The sequence below is a fragment of the Canis lupus genome, chromosome X, assembly GCF_011100685.1.
Source record: "Canis lupus familiaris isolate Mischka breed German Shepherd chromosome X, alternate assembly UU_Cfam_GSD_1.0, whole genome shotgun sequence".
NCBI classification, from domain to species: domain Eukaryota; kingdom Metazoa; phylum Chordata; class Mammalia; order Carnivora; family Canidae; genus Canis; species Canis lupus.
In genome coordinates, this window is record NC_049260.1 from 54,826,146 (window position 1) to 54,848,603 (window position 22,458).

Sequence of the window (22,458 nt, forward strand, 5' to 3'; positions counted from 1 at the left end):
GAGAGAGAGAGAGAGTCAGAGACACAAGCAGAGGGAGAAGCAGGCTCCATGCAGGGAGCCCGACATAGAACTCTATTCCAGGTCTCCAGGATCAGGCCCTGGGCTGAAGGCAGCACTAAACCACTGAGCCACCCACACTGCCCCTATCTTATTAATTCTTTCAAAGAACCAACTCCTGGTTTTGTTGATATGTTCTACAGTTCTTCTGGTCTCTTTTCATTGAGTTCTGCTCTAATCTTTATTATCTCTCTTCTTCTGCTTGGTGTAGTTTTTTTTTTTTTCTGTTCTTTCTCCAGTTCCTTTAGGTGCGAGGTTAGCTTGTGCATTTGAGTTTTTTCCAATTTTTTGAGGGATGTTTATATTGCAATATATTTCCATCTTAGGACCACTTTTGCTGTATCCCAAAGATTTTTTAAATAGTGTATCTTCATTTTTATTAGTTTCCATGAATCTTTTTAATTTTTCTCTAATTTACTTGTTGACCCATTTATCTTTTAGCAAGATGCTCTTTAATCTCCATGTGTTTTAGTTTCTTCCAAATTCCTTTTTGTTCTAGTTTCATAGGATTGTGGTCTGAAAATATGCAGGGGACAATCCCAATCTTTTGGTATCTGTTGAGACCTGATTTGTGACCCAGTAAGTGGTCTATTCTGGAGAAAGTTCCATGTGCACTTGAGAAGAATGTGTATTCAGTTGCATTTGGATGCATAGTTCTGTATATATCTGTGAAACCCATCTGGTCCAGTGTATCATTTATAGCTCTTATTTCGTTGGTGATGTTGTTCTTAGAAGATCTGTCATTTGCAGAACGTGCCGTGTTGAAGTCTCTTACTATTAGTGTATTATTTTCTAAGTATGTCTTTACTTTGGTTATTAATTGATTGATATACTTGGCAGCTCCCACATTATGGGCATAAATATTCATGATTATTAGGTCTTCTTGTTGGATAGACCCTTTAAGTATGATATATTGTTCCTCTTCATCTCTTACTACAGTCTTTGGGATAAACTTTAATTTATCTGATATGAGGATTGCTACCCCGGCTTTCTTTTGAGGACCATTTGAATGGTAAATTGTTCTCCACTCTTTCATTTTTAGTCTGGAGGTGTCCTTAGGTCTAAAATGAGTCTTGAACTCGGAGTATATAGTTTTCACCCTGTGGAATGTATTTAGTATTTATGGTATCAATCTTCCCAATAGAATATGAGTTCCTGGAATGAAGAAATTATCCTTTCTACATGTATTAATATGAGTTAATACACAGAAAGTGCCTAATATAGCTCCTGGCACATAGTAAAGACTCAACAAACACTTCCTACTTTTTTCCTAAAGCTTGGAGGTTTTTTTCCCTAAAGCTTGACCACTCTGAGCCTAACTTTTTTCATATGTAAAATGAGGATAATAAAATTATCTACCAGGATGCCTGGGTGGCTCAGTGGTTGAGCATCTGCCTTCAGCTCAGGGCATGATCCTAGATTCCCAGGACAAGTCCCACATCGGGCTTCCTGCATGGAGCCTACTTCTCCCTTTGCCTATGTCTCTGCCTCTCTGTGTGTGTGTCTCTCATGAATAATTAAGTAAAATCTAAAAATATAATAAAATAAAAGAACTGCTTGCCTATAGCCTTATACACACATGTACACCTTGGATCCCCAGAAGGCCTTTCCTTGTTGGAATAAGAGCATTAGTGGTTTTTGTCCCTGTTAGCTTTCATCTGCTGCTTGGTGAATTTTGAAATCAAAACTTCCGGATGTGTTATAATTTCATGTAACAAATATTTATCAGGAGTCATCTCCCTGTGCTTGGCACTGTGATAAAGGCTGTTTTCAAGACGCTTACTGTCTAATAGGGAGAGGGCCAGACATATGAGGTACTAAGTACACAAGCAGCAGAATGAAACTGGCCTAGATAGAAGCATAAGTAATGTGCCATGTGTGGGGAAGAGAATCCTTAATTCTGAGCAGAGAATCACCAAAAATATCATCAAGAGGGTATCATTTCTTTTTTTTTAATTTATTTTTTATTGGTGTTCAATTACTAACATACAGAATAACCCCCAGTGCCCGTCACCCATTCACTCCCACCCCCCGCCCTCCTCCCCTTCCACCACCCCTAGTTCGTTTCCCAGAGTTAGGAGTCTTTACGTTCTGTCTCCCTTTCTGATATTTCCCACACATTTCTTCTCCCTTCCCTTATATTCCCTTTCACTATTATTTATATTCCCCAAATGAATGAGAACATATAATGTTTGTCCTTCTCCGACTGACTTACTTCACTCAGCATAAAGAGGGTATCATTTCAGCTAATCCTTGAAGGCTGAAAGAATTTTGATAGGCAGAAAGTTGAAAGAGGGTATTCAGAATAAAGGAACAGCATCACCAAAGGTATAGAGATATGAAATTGTATGGTGAGTTAAGGGAATGGGAAGTAGACTAAGGTAGTTGGGCTTCTGTTTCCTATATTTCAGCCATTCACATCCCATCCTCTATTTTTTTTTCTATAGCTGAGAACTGCTTGTGCTATTATGACTTAACATTTTTTCCAAATTGACTCATTGCTGTTACCTAAATTAATACATTTTATTTTTTGAAAAGATCCATCTATTTATTTGAGAGACAAAGAGAGGAGCATAAGTGGGAGGGTCAGAGGGATGGGGAGAGAGAATCTCAAGCAGAATCTGCACTCAGCATGGAGCCTGGGGCAGGGCTCCATCCCTGGACCCGGAGATCATGACCTGAGCCAAAACCAAGAAGAGTTGGACGCTTAACGGACTGAGCTACCCAAACATCCCCAAATTAATCTATTTTAACAGAAATTTTATATTACTACCATAAATTCAATTTTATTCATTGTACATTAAAATAATTTTCCATCCAAACACCACCCGAGACCATCTAGCATACCTACAGTGGTATGGGGACAACACTTTGAGAAATCCTGGGCTAGAGCATAAGCAATGTCACTGCAGATAGTGAGAGATGAGGCTAGGAAGCTGTGTGTGGATAGTCCATGGGGGGCCTTACACATCAGGATAGCATGTGTACACTTTTTCCTGTCAGCAGTGGGAAAATACTGAAGGTTTCAGAGGCAAACATCATTATGACCGTGCTTTCTTTTTTTTTTTTTTTTTTTTTTTTTTTTTAAATATTTTATTTATTATTTATTTATTTAAGTCACAGACAGAGAGAGAGAGAGAGGCAGAGACACAGGCAGAGAGAGAAGCAGGCTCCATGCACCAGGAGCCCGATGTGGGATTCGATCCCGGGTCTCCAGGATCGCGCCCTGGGCCAAAGGCAGGCGCCAAACCGCTGCGCCACCCAGGGATCCCCATGACCGTGCTTTCAAAAAAAAAAAAATCTTGCAGTAGCATGGTAAATGGACCAGAAGGAAAGACACCAGCAGGCAAAAAGAGTAGACAAAGACTGCAGTCCAGACCAGGGGAGATAGAGCCTTAATCCGTAACAGGAGCAATGGAGATAGAACAGGAGAATGAATGGGAGAGAGATCTTTTGGAAAGGGAAAGAAGTCAAAGAGAACTCCAAAATTTTGAGGCCTAAAAGATGAATAGAAGCTAGCCAGGAAAGAGCTGAGGAAAGATTCTTCCAGGTAAAAGGGACAGCATGCACAGAAGCCCAGAGGCTAGAGCGCAGAATGAGTTGAAGGAACTGACAGAACAGTATGGTGGAATGCAGAAAACAGGGGGGTGGCCGGAGCCTCCACCACAGAGTGCCTTCGAAACCAAGATTACAAGACCTGACCTTAGGAGTCTTCACCTAAGAGTCATAGGAAGCCACATTAGATGCTGAATTATTAAATTACCATTTGCTCCCACACGTTCTCATATTTACAGATAATTTAGACCCAATAAGTAAATACAAAGCCACAGAAATGCTTCTTTGACAAGCCAGCTATGTTCTTGGTTATATGTTGTACAGTGACAGAGTCAGATTTGCATTTAGCATGCTAGCTGCATCAGGGCTTAAATAGAAGTGGGGAGCCTAGTTAGAAGACATTGAGGGTCATCTAGGAGAGAGATAATGGTGGCTTGGACTGGGTGGTAGCATGGACATGGGGAATAGAATAATTTGAAAGGTGTTTGAAAGACAGAACTGCCAGGAATTGATAACTGACTAAAGGGAAAAATAATTAGAGCTTAGCAGTTAAAGGTGCAGTCTCTGGAGTAAAACAGTCTGAGTTCTCAACCCTTGCTCACCACAAGCTTGCTTTGTGGTCTCAGATAGTTATTTAACCTCTTTAAACCTGGGCTCCTCATCTACAAAATAAGATTAATTGCTGTCTTAATGGAGTCTTTATGAAGATAAATAAAATACGCATGTAAAGCACTTAGTTTTCCGTAATGAGTATACAGTAAATATTGGCTATTACTATATGGGAAAGTGAGCAAGTAAGATGAACCAAAGATGTTTTGAAGAAAGGACCCACTTAGATTCATATAGGTGCCATCTTTAGCTTAAGCTAGTATTCATTAGTAATTTGAGGCTGTACAAGTTTAAATTTATGTTTTTAAGTCAGGAACAGGGTTAAAAGGGTCAGTTTACCAAGGAGACATAACTATGCAAATATAGATGCACCTAACAATAGAGCTTCAATATATATGAAGCAAAAGGTGACAGAACTGAAAAGAAAAATAGACAAATTAACAATGATGTTTGGGGACTTCCTCAAAAACCACAAACAGCCAAAACTCACACAAGATAAAATAGATAATCCATAACCATTAATTAAATTAAATATTTAATTTTGTTTTTTTTAAATATTTAATTTTGTATAATTAGATACCTTCCAAAACAGCAAACTGCAGGCCCAGATGGTTTCAATGGCAAATTCTACCAAACATTTTAAAGAAGATATATCACAGATTCTACACAATCTTTCCCAGAAAATAAAAGAGAAAAGAACAGGGATGCTTGAGTGGTTCAGCAGTTGAGCATCTGCCTTCAGTCCAGGGCGTGATCCTGGAGTCCCAGGATCGAATCCTGTGTTGAGCTCCTGAAGTGGAGCCTGCTTCTCCCTCTACGTGTGTGTGTGTGTGTGTGTGTCATGAATAAATATATAAAATCTTTTTACAAAAAAGAGGAAGGAACACTTGTCAATTCATTTATGAAGCCAGACCTTGATACCAAAACTAGACAAAGACAGTATAAGAAAGAAAACTATAGACCAATATTCCTCATGAATATAAATGCAAAAATCCTCAATAAAATACTAGCAAATTGAATCCAGCAATACAAAGCATAATATATCATGGCCAAGTGGCCTTTATCCCAGGAATGCAAGTGAAAATATTTGAAAATCAATGTAAACTACCACATTAACAAAGGAAAACACATGATCATATTAACTGATGTAAAGAAAGCATTTGACAAACTTCCATTTCAATCATGATAAAACCTCTCAGTAAACTAGGAATAGAAAGAAACTTCCTCAACCTGATACAGAGCACCTATAAAAAACACTGCAGCTAACATCATATTTTATGAAAGCCTGAAAGCTTTCTCCCTAAGATGGCAGCAAAACAAGGGTGTCCACTCTCACCATTTGTATTCAACATTGTACTAAAAGTCATAGCAAGTGCAATAAGACAGGGAGAAGAAGAAGAAAAAAAGATTGAAAAATAAGAAAAAAAACCTGCCCAATTTACAGATGACATGATTGGCTGTAGAAAATACCAAGGAAATCTTTTTTTATAAAAGGTTTTATTTATTTATTTATTCATGAGAGCTACAGAGAGAGAGGCAGAGACATAGGCAGAGGGAGAAGCAGGGTCCCCACGGGGAGCCTGACACGGGGCTCAATCTCAGGACCAGGGATCATGACCCAAGCCAAAGGCAGATGCTCAACCACTGAGCCACCCAGGTGCCCCAGGAAATCTATTAAAAAAGAAGAAAAAAACCTTCAAGAACTAGCAAAGGAGTTTAGCCAAGCTACAGGATACAAGATCACATATTTCTATATACTAGTAGAAATCAGTTGAAAATAGAAATTTAAGGGGCACCTTGGTGGCTCAGTTGGCTCTTGATTTTGATTCAGGTCATGATCTCAGGCTCCTGGGATCGAGCCCCATATCAGGCTCTGCCTTGGGCATGAAGCCTGCTTAAGATTCTCTTTCTCCCTCTCTCTGAGCCCCTCCCTCCCTTCTAAAAAGAAAAAAATAAGAAAATAGAAATTTTAAGACAATGCTATTTAAATGCCCTCTCCAGAAATGAAAGATTTATGAATAAGTTTAACAAAACCTGTACAGCATCTGTAGGCTGAAAACTAAAGTACTAATGCATAAAATTAAAGATCTAAATAGTTAGAGACATACTGTGTTCATGGATTGGAAAATTCAATATAATAAAGATGCCATTTATCCCTAAATTTATCTATAAATGTAACATAATTCAAATAAAAATCCCAGCAGGTATATTAGATAACACTTTTGCATAAATATTGAATTCCCCAAACTTGATAATAGCACTGTGGATGTGATACAGGAAGAGAATGTCTTTGTTTTTAGAAAATATGTGCTTAGATATTTAGGGGCAAAGGGTTATGATCTCTGCAATGTACTTTCAAATACAAACACAGATGTATAGACATATTTAAAGATAAATTAAACGTAGAATATTTTCAATAGGAAGATATAGGTGAAGGTTATATGGGATTTTATTAAAACATTCTTGCAAATTTTCTATCAATCTAAAGTTTTTTTCAAAATAAAAAATTTTTAAAACTCCCACCAGGAAGTTATGTAGACATAGGCAAGTTGATTCTAAAACTTATATAGAAAAACAAAGGAATTACAATAACTAAAACAGTTTTGAAAAAGAATAAAATTGGAGGAATCACACTATCTGACCTTAAGAATTGGCATACAACTACAGTAATCAAGACAGTGATGTATTAGCAAGGGATAGATCAATGGAACAGAAAAAAGAGTCCAGAAATAGACCTACACAAATATGACCAATTGATTTTTTTATATTGACATAAAATCAGTGTATAACATTGTATAAGTTTCAAGGTATAACATTATAATTCACCATTTGTATGCACTATAAAATGATAACCATCCTAAGTCTAGTTACCATCTATCACCATACAATTGAGCCCTTTCACTCACTTTGCCCACCTCCCAACCCCATTCCCCTCTGGTAACCACCAATCTTTATGAGTTTATTTTTGCTGTGTTTCTTTGTTTTGGTTTTTAGATTCTACATGTAAATGAAATCATATGGTATTTGTCTTTCACTGTTGGACTTATTTCACTTAGCATAATACCCTCTAGGTCCATCCATGTTGATGCAACTAGCAAGATTTCCTTCTTTCTATGGCTGAGTAGAATTCCATCATATATATATGCTGCATCATTATCCATTCATCTTTCCATAGACACTTAGGTTGTTCCCATATCTTGGCTATTGTGAATATTGCTGCAACAAACATTGGGGGGTGCATATATCTTTTTAAATTACGGTTTCGTATTCTTCAAATAAATACCCAGGAGTGGAATAGCTGGATCATATGTGTAGTTCTATTGTTAATATGAGGAATCCTCATACTGTTTGCTATAGTGGATCCACAAATTTACATTCTCACCAACAATGTACAAGTGTTTCCTTTTCTCCACATCTTCTCCAACATTTGTTATTTCTTGTCTTTTTGATAATAGCCATTTTAACATGTATGAGGTGGTTTCTCATCGTGGTTTTGATTTGCATTTCCCTGATGATTGGTGATGCTGAGCATCTTTTCATGTATCTATTGGCCATCTGTATGTTTTCTTTGGAAAAATGTCTTTTCATATCCCCTGCTCCTATTTATATCAGGTTGTTGGTTTTTTGTTAAGTTGTATGACTTCTTTATATATTTTGAATATTAACCCCTTATATCAGATTTATGATTTGTAAATATCTTTTATATTTTACAAACATATTTGTAAATATCTTCTCCCATTCAGCAGGTTACCTTTTTGTTTTATGGATGGTTTTCTTAACTGTGCAGAATATTTTTAACTTAATCTAGTCCCATTTGTTTATTTCTTCTTTTATTTCCCTTGTTTTCAGAGTCAGATAAAAAAATTGCTAAGAACAATGTCAAGGAACTTACTACCTATGTTTTTTTCTTCTAGGAATTTTATGGCTTTAGATCTTACATTCAAGTCCGTAATCCATTTTAAGTTTTGGGTATGGCGTAAGGTCTAGTTTCATTCTTTTGCATGTGGCTGCCCAGTTTTCCTTACATTATTTATTGAAAAGACTTCCCCTTTCTCATTATATATTCTTGACTCTTCTGTCATAAATTAATTGATCATATTATGTGTGGGTTTATTTCTCGGCTCTCTATCCTCTTCCATTGATCTATATGTTTTTATGCCAATACAATACTGTCTTGGTTACTATAACTTTGTAGTATAGTCTGAAATCAGGAGTTTGATACCTCCAGCTTTATTCTACTTTCTCAGGATTGCTTTGACTATTTAAGATTTTTTGCAGTTCCATACAAATTTTAGAATTATTTGTTCTAATTCTGTGAAAAATGCCATTGGGATTTTGATAAAGATTGAATTGAATTTGCAGATTGCTTTGGGTAGTATGAACATTTTAACAATGTTAATTCTTCCAATCTATGAGCACAGACTATCTTTCCACTTATTTGTGTCTTCTTCAATTTCCTTTATCAGTGTCTCATAGTTTTCAGTGTACATGTCTTTCACTTCCTTGGATAAATTTATTCCTAGGAATTTTTTTTGAAGCAGTTGTAAATGGGATTGTTTTCTTACTTTCTCTTTGTGATGGTTTGTTCTTGGTGTATAAAAATGCAACAGATTTCTGTATATTGATTTTGTTTCCTGCAACTTTAGTGAATTCATTTATTGGTTCTAACAGCTTTTCGTGGTCTTTAGGGTTTTCTATGTATAGTATCATGTGAGCTGCAAATAGAGTTTTACATTCTCCTTTCTTTTTTTAAAAAAAAAGAATATTTATTTATTTATTTATTCGAGAGAGACACAGAGAGAGAGGGAGAGACATAGGCAGAGGGAGAGGCAGGATCCCCTTGGGGAGCCCGAAGTGGGACTCGATCCCAGGACCGAAGGCAGATGCTCAACCATTGAGCCACCCAGGCATCCCTACTTCTTTCTTTCTGATTTGGATCCCTTCCCTTTTATTTCTTTTTCTGGTCTAAGTGCTGTAGCTAGGACTTCCAATATTATGTTGAATAAAAGTGGTGAGAATGGGCATCTCTGTCTTTTTCCTGATCTTAGCAACTTTCAGCTTTTCACTGTTGAATATTATGTTAGTTGTGGGTTAGTCATATATGGCCTTTATTATATTGAGGTACATTCCCTCCATACTCACTTTGTTGAGAGTTTTTATTATAAATGAATGTTGAATTTTGTCAAGTCATTTTTCTGGATCTATTGAGATGATTGTGTGATCTTTATCCATTTTGTTAGTGTGATATATCATGTTGTTTGATTAGTGGATGCTAAACTAAACCATCCTTGCATCTCTGAAATAAATCCCACTTGATCATAGTATCTGATCCTTTAATGTATTGTTGAATTTGGTCTGCTAATATTTTGTTGAGGATTTTTGTGTCTTGTTCATTAGGGAAATTGGCTTGTAATTTTTTCCTTTTTCTTTCTTTCTTTCTTTCTTTCTTTCTTTCTTTCTTTCTTTCTTTCTTCTTCTACCTTTCTTCTTTCTTTCTTTTGTTCATTTATTCATTCTTTTTGCAGTGTTCTTGTCTGGTTTGAGTGTCAGGTTAATTCTAGTCTCACAAAATGAGTTTGAAGTATTCTCTCTTCTTTAAATTTTTGGAAGACTTTGAGAAAGATAGGTATTAAATGTCCTGTGAATGTTTGGTAGAATTCACCAGCAAAGCCGTCTGATCCTAGTTGTCTTTCTGTAATTGACTTCTAGTTTCATACCGTTGTGACTGGGAAAAATGCTTGATATGATTTCAATCTGTAAATTTATTGAGACCTGTTTTGTGGCCTAACATGATCTATCCTGGAGAATGTGAACTTGAGGAGAATGTGTATTCTGCTGCTTTGGGAAGTTCTGTATATATCTATTAAGTCCATCTGGTCTCGTGTGTCATTTAAGGCTGTCTCCTTATTGCTTTTCTGTCAGGATGGTCTACCCATGATGTAAGCGAGGTATTAAAGTCCCCTACTGGGGCATCTGGTTGGTTAGGTTGGTTAGTTGGTTAGGTGACTGACTCTTGGTTTCAGCTCTGGGTGTGATTTCAAGGTCATGAGATTGAGCCCCACTTAACCGACTGAGCCACCCAAGCACTCTTATAAATATTTCTTTATCAATAGATTCTTAATTTAAATATGTTTAAATATTTTTAATAATTTTCAATCACTAAGAGCTGCAGACAACATGTGCTACTATATTCTGGAATGCCCTCTCAGGAACCTGCAGCCACAGCTGGCAGATCTCACTGGTACTGTGGGCCACTCCTGCAGCAGAGGTTGGTCAGAGACAATTCAGGGCTGTCCTTACTGGGCCATCATAATCAGGCCACATTCCAGAGCTCCCCACTCTGCATATCAATCAGGTGGACATTCTCTACTAGTGGCCTTTTAAAGATCTACCTACCTGTAGTATTCAGCAGGGCCAGGACCCCCATTTTAGAAATGGGAATTCAGATGACCTATGAAATGCAATTAATTCCCAGGACAACTATGGTGATCCAAAAACCCAGGGTTAGGCAGAATGGATATATTCTTATTCATAAAAAAGTAACAAAGACAGTGGTTGTGGTGGCAGAATACACTTGTATGCATCTCAAGTCAAGCTCCAGCTGTTCCAGGCCCCGTCGCTGGGCTTTGATCTTTTGCAATACTTTAAAAAATACTCCATGCAGTGTGCTGAGCAGCTGAAGTACTTCTCATATATTTGCTCTTAACAGAAAAAAAATCTTTTAACTTCATATTAGCTTTTTAAGAGGTTAATCCGCTACCTTTATTATACATTTGCACTTATCAGTAGATTTTTATGTTTGTATGTCTTCATGTTCCTAGTTAGTGCCTTTCTTTTCAGCTTAAAGAAATCCCTTTAACATTTCTTGTAAGGCCAGTTTAGTAGTGATCAAATCTTTTAATTTTGCTTGTGTAAAAAACTCTCTATCGCTCCTTTAAATCTGAATGATAACCTTGCCAGGTAGAGTTTTCTTGGTTGGATGTTTCTTCCTTTCAGCACTTTGGTTTCTTTTATTTACTTTTCTCTTTTCACTGAAGAATAATTAACATTCAGTGTTACATTAGTTTCAGGTGTACAATAGAATGATTCAACAATTCTATACATTATTCAGTGCTCATCAAGATAAATGTATTCTTGATCCTTTTTAAAAAAAATTCTTGATCCTTTTTATCTATTTCATCCCACTCCCTGCCCATCTCCCCTCTGGCAACCACCATTTTTTCTCTGTATTTAAGAGTCTCTTTTTTGTTGGTATCTTTTTGTTTGTTTGTTCATTTGTTTTGTTTCTTAAATTCCACATATGAGTGAGATTATATATTTGTCTTTCTCTGACTAACTTATTTCTTTTAGCACTATACCTTCCAGGTCCAGCTATGTTACAAATGGCAAGATCATGTATATATACACATATACATATAACATCTTCTTTATCCATTCATCTATGGATAGACACTTGGGTTACTTCTATTATCTTGCCTATTGCAAATAATGCTGTGGTAAACAAAGGAGTGTATATATCTTTTCAAATTAGTGTTTCTCATTTTTTGGGGGGGGGGTAAATGCCTAGTGGTGGAATTACTGATCATATGGTAATTTTATTTTTAATTTTCTTTTTAAAAAAGATTTTATTTATTTAATTGAGAGTCAGCAGAGCTAGAGAGAGAACACAAATGCTGGGGGGAGTGTGGCAGGACAGAGGGAGAGGGAGAAGCATACTCCCCACTGAGCAGGGATCCTGATGCAGGGCTCAATCCCAGGACCCTGGGATCTGACCTGAGCTGAAGATAGCCACTTAGCCAAGTGAGCCACCCAGGAGCCCCTATTTTTAATTTTCTAAGAAACCTCCATGCTGTTTTCCACAGTGGCTGCACTAATTTGCATTCCCACCAACAGTGCACAAAGGCTCCTTTTTCTCTACATCTTTGCCAGCACTTTCTAATTCTTGTCTTCTGGATTCGAGCCATTCTGACTGGTATAGGGTGATATCTCATTGCGGTTTTGATTTGCATTTCCCTGATTTTTAGTGATGTTGAGCATCTGTTTATGTGTCTATTGGCCATCTGTATGTCTTCAGAAAGATGTCTGTTCATGTCCTCTGCTCATTTTTTTATTTGGGTTATTTTTTTGGTACTATATGAGATTTTTATATATTTTGGATATTAACTTCTTATCAGATACATCATTTGCAAACCTCTCATTCAGTAGGTTGTCTTTTTGTTTTATTGATGGTTTCCTTTGCTGTGAAAAAGTTTTTTATTTTGATGTAGTTCCAATAGTTTATTTTTGCTTTTGTTTCCCTGGCTTTTGTTTCCCTAATATGGTGTATCCATGTCCATGTTCCCTAGGGGGTGCCTCTGTATCCTCAGCATGTATGACATGCAGAAGAAGACAGATCTAGAAAAATGTTTCTGTGACTCATGTCAGAGACATTATTGCCTGTGTTCTCTTCTAGGACTTTGATGGTCATGTCTCACATTTAGGTCTTTAATCCATTTTGAGTTTATTTTTGTGTATGGTGTAAGAAAGTGGTCCAGTTTCATTCTTTTGCATGTAGCTGTCCGGTTTTCCCAGAACCATTTGTTGATGAGACACTTTTCCTCCTTATATATTCTTGCCCCCCGTGTCATAGATTAACTGACCAAATAGACATAGATTTATTTCTGGGCTCTCTATCCTATTCCATTGATCGATGTGTCTATTTTTGTGTCAGAACGATACTGTTTTGATTACCACACTGTTGTAGTATATCTGGAATTGTGATATCTCCAGCTTTTTTTCTTCTTTTAAAGATTACTTTGGCTATTCTGTCTGCTTTTAATATTCTCTCTTTATTTTTTGGCATTTGAATTATAATGTGTCTTGGTACACATCTCTTTGAAATAGATAAAAAGGATCAAGAATTTTTTTTAAAAAGGATCAAGAATACATTTATCTTGATGAGCACTGAATAATGTATAGAATTGTTGAATCATTCTATTGTACACCTGAAACTAATGTAACACTGAATGTTAATTATTCTTCAGTGAAAAGAGAAAAGTAAATAAAAGAAACCAAAGTGCTGAAAGGAAGAAACATCCAACCAAGAAAACTCTACCTGGCAAGGTTATCATTCAGATTTAAAGGAGCGATAGAGAGTTATCTTATTAGGAACTCTGCTTCTTGAAGCTGTCTGTTTTCCTCCCTAGGTTATGGAATATTTCAGCCATTGTTTTCTCTAATAAGTTTTCTACTGCTTTCTCTTTCTCTTCTCCTTTTGGGACCCATTTAATACAAATGTTAGTCTGCTTGATATTGTCCCATCAATCCCTTAAGCTATATTCACTTATTTTCATTTTTTTCTCTTTGCTGCTTGATGTTAGTTTTTCTGCCCTGCGAAATTGACTGATCCTTTATTCTGCTTTACCTAGACTGCTATTGAACCACTCTACTGTATTTTCCAGTTTAGATACTATATTCTCCAGCTGCATGACTTCTATTTGGTACTTTATTGTTTTCTATCTCATTGTTGAAGCTCTGTGTTTGTTCTTACTTCTCAAGTTCAGTGAACATCTTTATGGCCATTACTTTGAATTCTTTATCAGGTAGATTATCTCCATTTTTAAGGTTTCTTTTCTTGAGGTTTTTTTTCTTGTTCTTTCAGTTGGAACATATCCCTCTATTTTCAATTTGCTTGACCCTCTATGATTGTTACTATGTAACAGCTATTTCTCCCAGTCTTGAAAGAGTGGCTTTGTGTAGGAGATTAAATTTATCATTTAGCTTTTCTCTATCTTTTGGTTGTTTCTCAGACCTTTGTAATTGTTTAAGTAGCCTGAGTTGTTCTCCATAGATTCCATTTGTTGAGGGTATGCAACACCTGTTAGTGTTCAAGAGAGAGATATCTCAAACAGTTTAGTTTCAGGCTAATTATAAGCCAGATCCTCAGGCAACAGTTTTTAAGGTAGGTAAATATATACAGTCTTGTGAGTCTACAGTATAAATCCTGCTGACATCCAGACAAGATGCTCTGGAGGTGTCCCCTGGGCAATAGTTGCAAAAATTGTGGCTTTAGACTTTAAGCTCCTTTCTGAGTGGTATTAGCCAGCTGTGGGGAGGACAAGGGAGGCCACTAATACGGTGTCTCCCTGTCCATATTCCCTGGGGTGTGCCTCTGTAGCCTCTGGATGTATGGCAAACCTAAAGCCTGTCTCTCAGGCTGAAGCTTCAGGACAAGGAAATAAAACTTCTTCACATGAAAAGTAGGAGTTTGTTTCAGTCTGCTGTTTGTGCAGTGCCTTGTGGGTGGTAGCCTGCCAAAGACTATCTCCCCAATTGATTTGGACTCATGGGACCCATAAATACATTCCCCTTGGCCACCAGAGCCAGGTACTCAAGAGGTGTCCTTTGTATGGGCTGCATGTGCTTGTTGGCTATAGCTTGGTGGGCCACGACTATAGCACATTGGGGTGGGGCACTTGGCCAGCCCAGCTGCAGTGAGATAGTCTGCACTTGCAGTGCATGGGGCGAGGGTGGCAGTCCTACTGGAGCTAGCAGGCTAGGGATAGGGTGTGAAAAAGTCACCTGCTAGTGCCAATACCAACAGAGCAGAAGAACTAAAAAATGACACCCACAGGTGCCTCCATCTTTGAAGAGCATCCAAACAGGTTTCTGTTTCTCTAGCAGATGCTTTAAGATTAATAAATGAGTTTCCAAGTGACTTTCAAATGATTGCTTTTGTGTTGGGTCCTAGGGCAAGTGGATCTGTGTGCAAGCTCTTTTAAGTGTGAATTTTCTATTTCCTAGTCCTATGGTTCTCCTTGAAGTAAACCCTGTTGGTTTTCAAGACCAGACACTTCTGGTGCAGTTCCCAAGGATTGGGAGGCCTGAAAGGAGGGACAAACTCCTCACTCCTCAGGGACGAGCTCCAGATTATGAGACACCCTCCCAAATGTGGGTTACTGTTCCTGAATGTGAGAGTTTCTTGCTAGACTGTGTCTCCACCTCTCCTACTTATATCAATGTGACTTTTTATCCTTTGTTGTGGAGGCTCTGCTCAGGTATCTTTCAGGGCCTTTTCAGAGGAAATTGTTCCTTGTGTAACTGTAGAGTTGCTGTGTTCATGGGAGAAGATGAGTTTAAGATCTTTCTATACCACATCTTGAACCCTCCTATGGCCAATGGATCTTTGAGAAAGATGCAAAAGCAATTCAATGGAGAAGGGCAGTCTTTTATTTTTTAAAAAGATTTTGTTTATTTATTTCAGGAAAGAACATGCACACAAGCAGGGGGAGGGGCAGAGGAGAAGAAGAAGCAGACTCCCCACTGAGCAGGGAGCCCAGATGCAGGGCTTGATCCCAAGACCTTGAGATCATGACCTGAGCTGAAGGTAGTCACTTAACCAACTTCAGGCACGGCTGAAGGGTAGTCTTTTAAACAAATGTTGGAACAACCAGATATCCATATGTAGTATGTGAACCTTGGTCAAAACCTCACATCTTATTTAAATAATTAACTCAACATGAATCACAGACATAAATGTAAAACACAAACTGTAGGGATCCCTGGGTGGCGCAGCGGTTTGGCGCCTGCCTTTGGCCCAGGGCACGATCCCGGAGACCTGGGATCGAATCCCACATCGGGCTCCCGGTGCATGGAGCCTGCTTCTCCCTCTGCCTGTGTCTCTGCCTCTCTCTCTCTCTCTCTGTGACTATCATAAATAAATAAAAAATTAAAAAAAAACCTGTAAAACTTTTAGTAAAAAACTTAGAAGAAAACCTTCATGACCTGAAGTGAGGTAAAAGGTTCTTAGATTTTTAGATTAAAAATATATAGGGCAGCCTGGGTGGCTCAGCGGTTTAGTGCCGCCTTCAGCCCAGGGCCTAATCCTGGAGACCCAGGATTGAGTCCCACATCTGGCTCCCTGCATGGAGCCTGCTTCTCCCTCTGCCTGTGTCTCTGCCTCTGTGTGTGTGTGTATCTCTCATGAATAAATAAATACAATCTTTAATTAAAAAAAGCACAATATATAAAGGGAAAAATAATAAATTTGACTTCATCAAAATTAGAAGCTTTTGCTCTGAGAAAGACCGTGTTAAGAGAATGAAAAAATAGATACAAACTGGGAGAAAATGTTTGCAAATCACATATCCAACATAGAACTTGTATCCAGAATGTATAAAGAACTCCTAAAACTCACCAGTAAGAAAACTCAAACGACCCAATTGAAAAATGAACCAAAGTGAAATAGACACCTCCCCAAAGAGGATACAGAAGGCAGATAAGCACATAGAAAGCTGTTAAGCATCATTAGATATTTGGGAAATTAAAATTAAAATTTGAGATGCCACACCACACATCTATTAGAATGGCTTGGCCATCTTCAATACAAACTAAATTAAGAGCCTGCCTTATGTGAACCTCTTCCTTGATAATCCACACTAAGATTTCTCACTTGAACACAGACAAATTTTTGGAAGCATCTCCTGGTGTCAAGGCCGTAATATCTAAGGGAGGGTCACATATACATATGCACAAAAGGTTGTTCTTTATCATTCTTGCCTCAGATAACTTTGCTTTCTGTCATAGAATTCCTTGTTCCATGAGATTTAGCTCTTCCACCTTTGGCCTCCGTTTCCCTTATCTCTTTATTTTTTAAAAAATATTTATTTACTTATTTATTCAGAGAGAGCAAGAGACACAGGCAGAGGGCGAAGCAGGCTCCATGCAGGGAGCCCGACGTGGGACTCAATCCCAGATCTCCAGGATCACACCCCGGGCTGCAGGCGGCGCTAAACCGCTGCGCCACCGGGGCTGTCCTCCCTTATCTCTTTAAATCACCCTTCTGTCACTGTGAGTGATACCAGTGACACTCAAACAGGCTGCATCTGGCAGGCTGGTCCTCAAAGGACATTTATGGTCTTCTGAGGTGTCACACCTGCAGTTCAAATAGATTCCACAAGGGGGATGGTGTTTATGGAAGTATAGCTCTTGGCTAGACTACCCTTAGAACTTGTGTATAACTGAAAGAGACCAGATATTAGGTACATAATCCATCTATGATTTTTAAATAGCATCTATTTAAAAATAACACAAATGTTGCCTAAACACTAATAATTTAAGTTAACCAATTATTGAAAAGAGAAAACATTTATTTTTCAGTCAATCTGTAGATGTTTGCTAAACACCTACTGTGTGCAAGGCACTGTTCTAAATACTGGGGATACAAACTAAATTTATTTGGAGCAAGATATAAAAGAAATGATACATTTAGACTACCTTTAATTATTAATGATTCTTGCTGAGTTTTGTTCTGAAGCTTACCTGGCAAATTTACTCTCATCTTTTATGAGGGTCAGAGGTAGCAGGATGTTTATCAGTGGTAAGCTTCCTGCGAAATTCCTCCCACCACTATTTCCTATTTAATTAGCATGATTATAACAACCATCTCAACTAGTTCTTGCAAAGAGAATTCAGCCGATCACTAAGGTTTCTTCTACTCCATAACATGATTTTTTAAAGAAAGGCCCATTCCATCTTTTTTCCTGTTTTTTTTTTTTTTTCATCTATGTCCAAAATGCAAGAAACAAACCTGCTGCTAAATAACTCTTGAGTTTCTTCCCCTTCTTTGGAAATTTCATCTACCTAATGTGGTTACCTGGCCAAATAAGTCATTCCTTTAGCTGGGTCTTTTTTCATTCACATGTGTACTTAGCCCCTCTTTCCCATTAGTGCAGATTATTTTATTTTTTAAGATCTTATTTATTTATTTATGAGAGACACAGAAAGAAAGGCAAAGACATAGACAGAGGGAGAAGTAGGCTTCCTGTGGGAGCCCAATGTGGAACTCCATCAAAGGACCCCAGGATCAGGACCTGAGCCAAAGGCAGATGCTTAACCACTGAGCCACCCAGGTATCCCATGAATGTAGGTTTTAAAATGGGATTTAATTCCTTACTGCTGTGAGATGTATCATGTTTACATTTCAAAGTCTACTGTGACCCTTTGCTAACAGAAATAATGTTACCCTTTCTAGATTTTTGAGACATTCTGAATGTGACAAAACTGAACATAGGAAAGTGCTTTCTAAATATGTGTTTTCTTCTCAGCATCAGCCTATATACGACAGGCAGCCCTCTTCACTAGTATGTACTGACTTAGCAGTTCCACAAAGAAAGGAGGGTCAAGGGACACCTGGGTGGCTCAGTGGTTGAGCATCTGCCTTTGGCTCAGGTAGTGATCCCGGGGTCCTGGGATCAATTCCCTCATTGGGCTCCCCGCAGGGAGCCTGCTTCTCCCTCTGCCTGTATCTCTGCCTCTCTCTGTGTGTCTCTTATGAATGAATGAATGAATGAATGAATGAATAAATAAATAAATAAATTCTCCAAAAAAAGAAAGAAAGGAGGGTCAAGCTTTTAGAAAGGAATTCCTGAAGTCTCAGAAATGGGATGTCAGCCACTGGTTCAAGGTGCTGTTCTTGCCAAGCAGTGCTGTCATTTGACCCCAGCTGAGGGCCTGCTCTGAGAATATCATGGTTATGTTGTTTCCTCAGTTAAGATCTCAGCCATCAAAAAGGGACCCAGGTCCAGGGACTCAGAGTACAGCCTGAACTACAGCAGAGCTGGAAGAGGTTGTGACGGGAAAGGGAGAGAAGGGTCTCACATCAGCCTTGACCTGCTCCTTCTGTATAGAGTGGAGATGGCAGTTAGAGTTATATTAAACTTGAAAGAAACCAAAGGAAACTGATTTTATTTCCCCTCAGGAGCGATTCCTGTTTTGCTTATACCCTACTTTCTGGTGTTCACTAAATTATGGATCTTGTCTGTGCTCACCTTAGCCTGGCTCGCCTATGATTGGAATACCCACAGTCAAGGTATGAGACAAAGGAAGTGTGATGGTCCCTGTCTGTGCAAAAGATGGAACCAAAGGGAGAGGGAAATGGAGGGAGAGAGTGGGAGAAGAAGAGGGAGAAAGGCTGAGTGAAGTAAGTCAGTCGGAGAAGGACAAACATTATATGTTCTCATTCATTTGGGGAATATAAATAATAGTGAAAGGGAATATAAGGGAAGGGAGAAGAAATGTGTGGGAAATATCAGAAAGGGAGACAGAACGTAAAGACTCCTAACTCTGGGAAACGAACTAGGGGTGGTGGAAGGGGAGGAGGGCGGGGGGTGGGAGTGAATGGGTGACGGGCACTGGGGGTTATTCTGTATGTTGGTAAATTGAACACCAATAAAAAATAAATTAAAAAAAAGAAGAGGGAGATAGGATAGGAAGGGGAAAGAAGGGGAAAGGGAAAGGAAAAGAGTTAGGAAGGTGGAGGGCTGGAAAGATGGAAAGAAGCAAACAGGTGTACAGGGAAGGAGACAGAGAGAGGAGAGCAAAGCTCAGCAAGGAAAAGAGATCTCATCTCTCCCAGGCTTCTGAGGAAGAATTAAGAGGTTTCAGGGCAGGTGCCCTCAGTTTTGGGACATTTACCTATCACTTTCCTGGCTGGCTCCAGGGAAGCAGGGGTCTCCTATATCTTCTTGGGGGTTGGACTCAGGGACAGTGCCTACAGCACTACGTTCTAGAGATACGGAAATGTGAAAAGGGGACTTCCTCTGTGACCTGAGGACTATAGGAAGAACCTTCTACCTCTAAGAGATGTTTGAGGGATTGTAGCTCATCAGCTCTTTCCTTCCCTTCTGTACCCACAGGTGGTAGGCGTTCAGCTTGGGTACGTAATTGGACCCTCTGGAAGTATTTTCAAAATTATTTCCCAATAAAGGTAACCACTCTTCCTTTTGGTGCTCTTGGGTCCTGTTGCCCAGACTTTCCCTCCCCACTCAGCGCCATGTTTTCAAAGGCTTTAGTGGCCAGCAGTGAAAGTCAAGTCCCAGAAGCATAATGCAGAGTAGGCATATAAGATAGATGGGCAGGTGGGGAGATGAATGGATAGCAGCCTTTCTTCACAGTGGCAAACTCTCTGAGCATCATAACCCCTGGCAATCCTCTGACAGTGATGACATCCCAATGAACAGAGATTTGGGGCTCCCCAAGGGAAACACAGGCTATCTGCTGGTATCTGGGTCCACATGTCCTCTCTTCCTTCTTCCTATCCACCACTCTGACTCAATCTCTCTCTAACAGCTGGTGAAGACTCATGACCTCCCTCCCAAACACAACTATATTATTGCCAATCACCCCCATGGGATTGTTTCTTATGGTGTGTTCATCAACTTTGCTACTGAGGCCACTGGCTTTGCTCAAATTTTTCCAGCCATCACTCCTTCCATAGGGACCTTGGAATGGATTTTCTGGATCCCCATTGTGCGAGACTATGTGATGTCAATGGGTGAGTATAAGAAATCATCCCATTCTCTGGCCTACCTCAGACCTCCAACCCCAGTAAGCACTGACAGTCCACATCTCATATCTTGATGGAAGAAGACTTGTAAAAAATGAGTCCAGAACACATAAAGCCAGTAACAAGAGTATGTGGCCATGCATCAGGTTCTGTCTAAGATCTGGGAGGCAGGGTTTAGTTAGACAGTAGGATAAGTTACAGGCATTTATAAGAGTTGCCAAGAATTCTTTCAGAGGAGGAAGCAGAAGTCGAGTTCAGGATCAAAGCCAAAGTGTAAAACAGAAGGTTAGTGGTGGCTAGTGGCTAGTCCTGATCACTCTTGAGGGAGAGAACTCTGGACAGTTTCTAGAGCTGTAAGACTGGGGAGAGTGGATAGTATTGATCTAAGAGGCAGCAGGTAGAGGAATTCAATGTAGTATCACAGATTCCCCACAAGACAAGCAGCTGACCCTAAGGACCAACCTCAGGCTAGGGCTAACCCAGGATGTGGAGGTCAAAGACAGAAGAGTGGAAACAATAGTCAGGAAACAGAACTGTCTTCAGCATGAAGAGCCCAGAGGAACCCCTTTCCCAAATCTCAGGCACCAAGTTTGTTATGCCACTTGACTCTTTGGTTTCACAGGTGTGTGCCCAGTGAGTGGCTTGGCCTTGAAGTATTTGCTGACCCAGAAAGACTCAGGCAATGCTGTGGTTATTGTGGTGGGTGGAGCTGCTGAAGCCCTCTTGTGCCGACCGGGAGTCTCTACCATCTACCTTAAAGAACGTAAAGGTTTTGTGAAGTTGGCACTGAAGACAGGGTGGGTCCCCAGGTTCTGGTGCCCTATTGTCAGAGTGCCATAGGTACTCTGTAGCACCTCTCCAGAATGGCTCCCTCCTTTGGAAACCTGTTAGAGGGGGCTCTCTCTTTACTCTGATTGCTTCCCTCTGCTCCTTTGCCCCGTCTTAATGGTGTTTGGGCCTCCAGATAACATTTGTAGGCATTTTTTTTATTTGAAGTTGGAGAAAGAACAATGGGAAAAGACTTTTATCTTCTGCCCATTAGTCTAGTAGGCTAGGGGTCAGGGGAAGTGGAGCTTTGCTTTCAACTCACTAACTGAGAGGTCCAGAGAACCTACCCAGGACAAGGAAGGCATTGGGCTGGGGGCTGGGAGGATTGCAAAAATAAATAAGACATGGTTATTGCCTCCAAACAGCATATAATCTGGTTTGATAAATAGAATGCATTTGTTCAGCAGTTAGTGAACAACTACTGTGTGTCAGGCATAGTACTAGGCATTGAGGATATAAAAATAAATGAAACCTGATCCTTGCCTTTAAGAAACTGACAGTCCCATGGGAACAATAGATATGCACACATATAATTACAAAATATATCCAGAAGCCAACGACTTACATCTCAGCTGTAAACCCCCTGGTTTAAATTAGCATAATCTCTCCCCTCATTATTACAGTCTCCTAACGCTCTGCCTGCTTCTTTCCCTGCCTCCCCCACATCCAAGAGTCTACTCTCAACTGTAGCCAGGATGACTTCATTAAATGTGAGATTGTGTCACTACTCCAAATGCTCCAATGGCTCCAATTTCACTCTGAGCAAAATCCAAAGTCTTTACAAGGGCCTGCAAAACCCTGAATAATCTAGTCCTTAGCAACCCCTCATCACCCACTGCTCTCCCCCTTACTCATTCTATTAGGGCTACAGTGATCTTGCTGTCCCTCAAACAAGCCACATGCTCCTGCCTTAGGGTGCTCTAGCTGTTCCCTCTGCCTGGAACACTATTCCTCCAAATAACTGTTTGGGTCATTCCCTTACTTACTCCAGGTATTTGCTCAAATGTTTCTTCTCAGGAAGTTCTATCCTGACCATCTTGCTCTATTTTTTCCCTGTTGTATTCATCATCTTTTTATATATCATT

At 39.3% G+C, this 22,458-nt stretch overlaps 1 protein-coding gene across 1 annotated transcript in view; it reads left to right on the forward strand.

Annotated features, from left to right (window-relative positions):
* DGAT2L6 (diacylglycerol O-acyltransferase 2 like 6) overlaps window positions 1-22,458 on the forward strand; it is a 34,919-nt gene that overhangs the window by 10,530 nt on the left and 1,931 nt on the right. Inside the window, exons 2-5 of the mRNA XM_038588800.1 lie at window positions 18,959-19,069; window positions 19,896-19,966; window positions 20,329-20,533; window positions 21,168-21,342. Coding sequence (XP_038444728.1) covers window positions 18,959-19,069; window positions 19,896-19,966; window positions 20,329-20,533; window positions 21,168-21,342 — 562 coding nt within the window. The remainder of the gene's footprint in view (window positions 1-18,958; window positions 19,070-19,895; window positions 19,967-20,328; window positions 20,534-21,167; window positions 21,343-22,458) is intronic.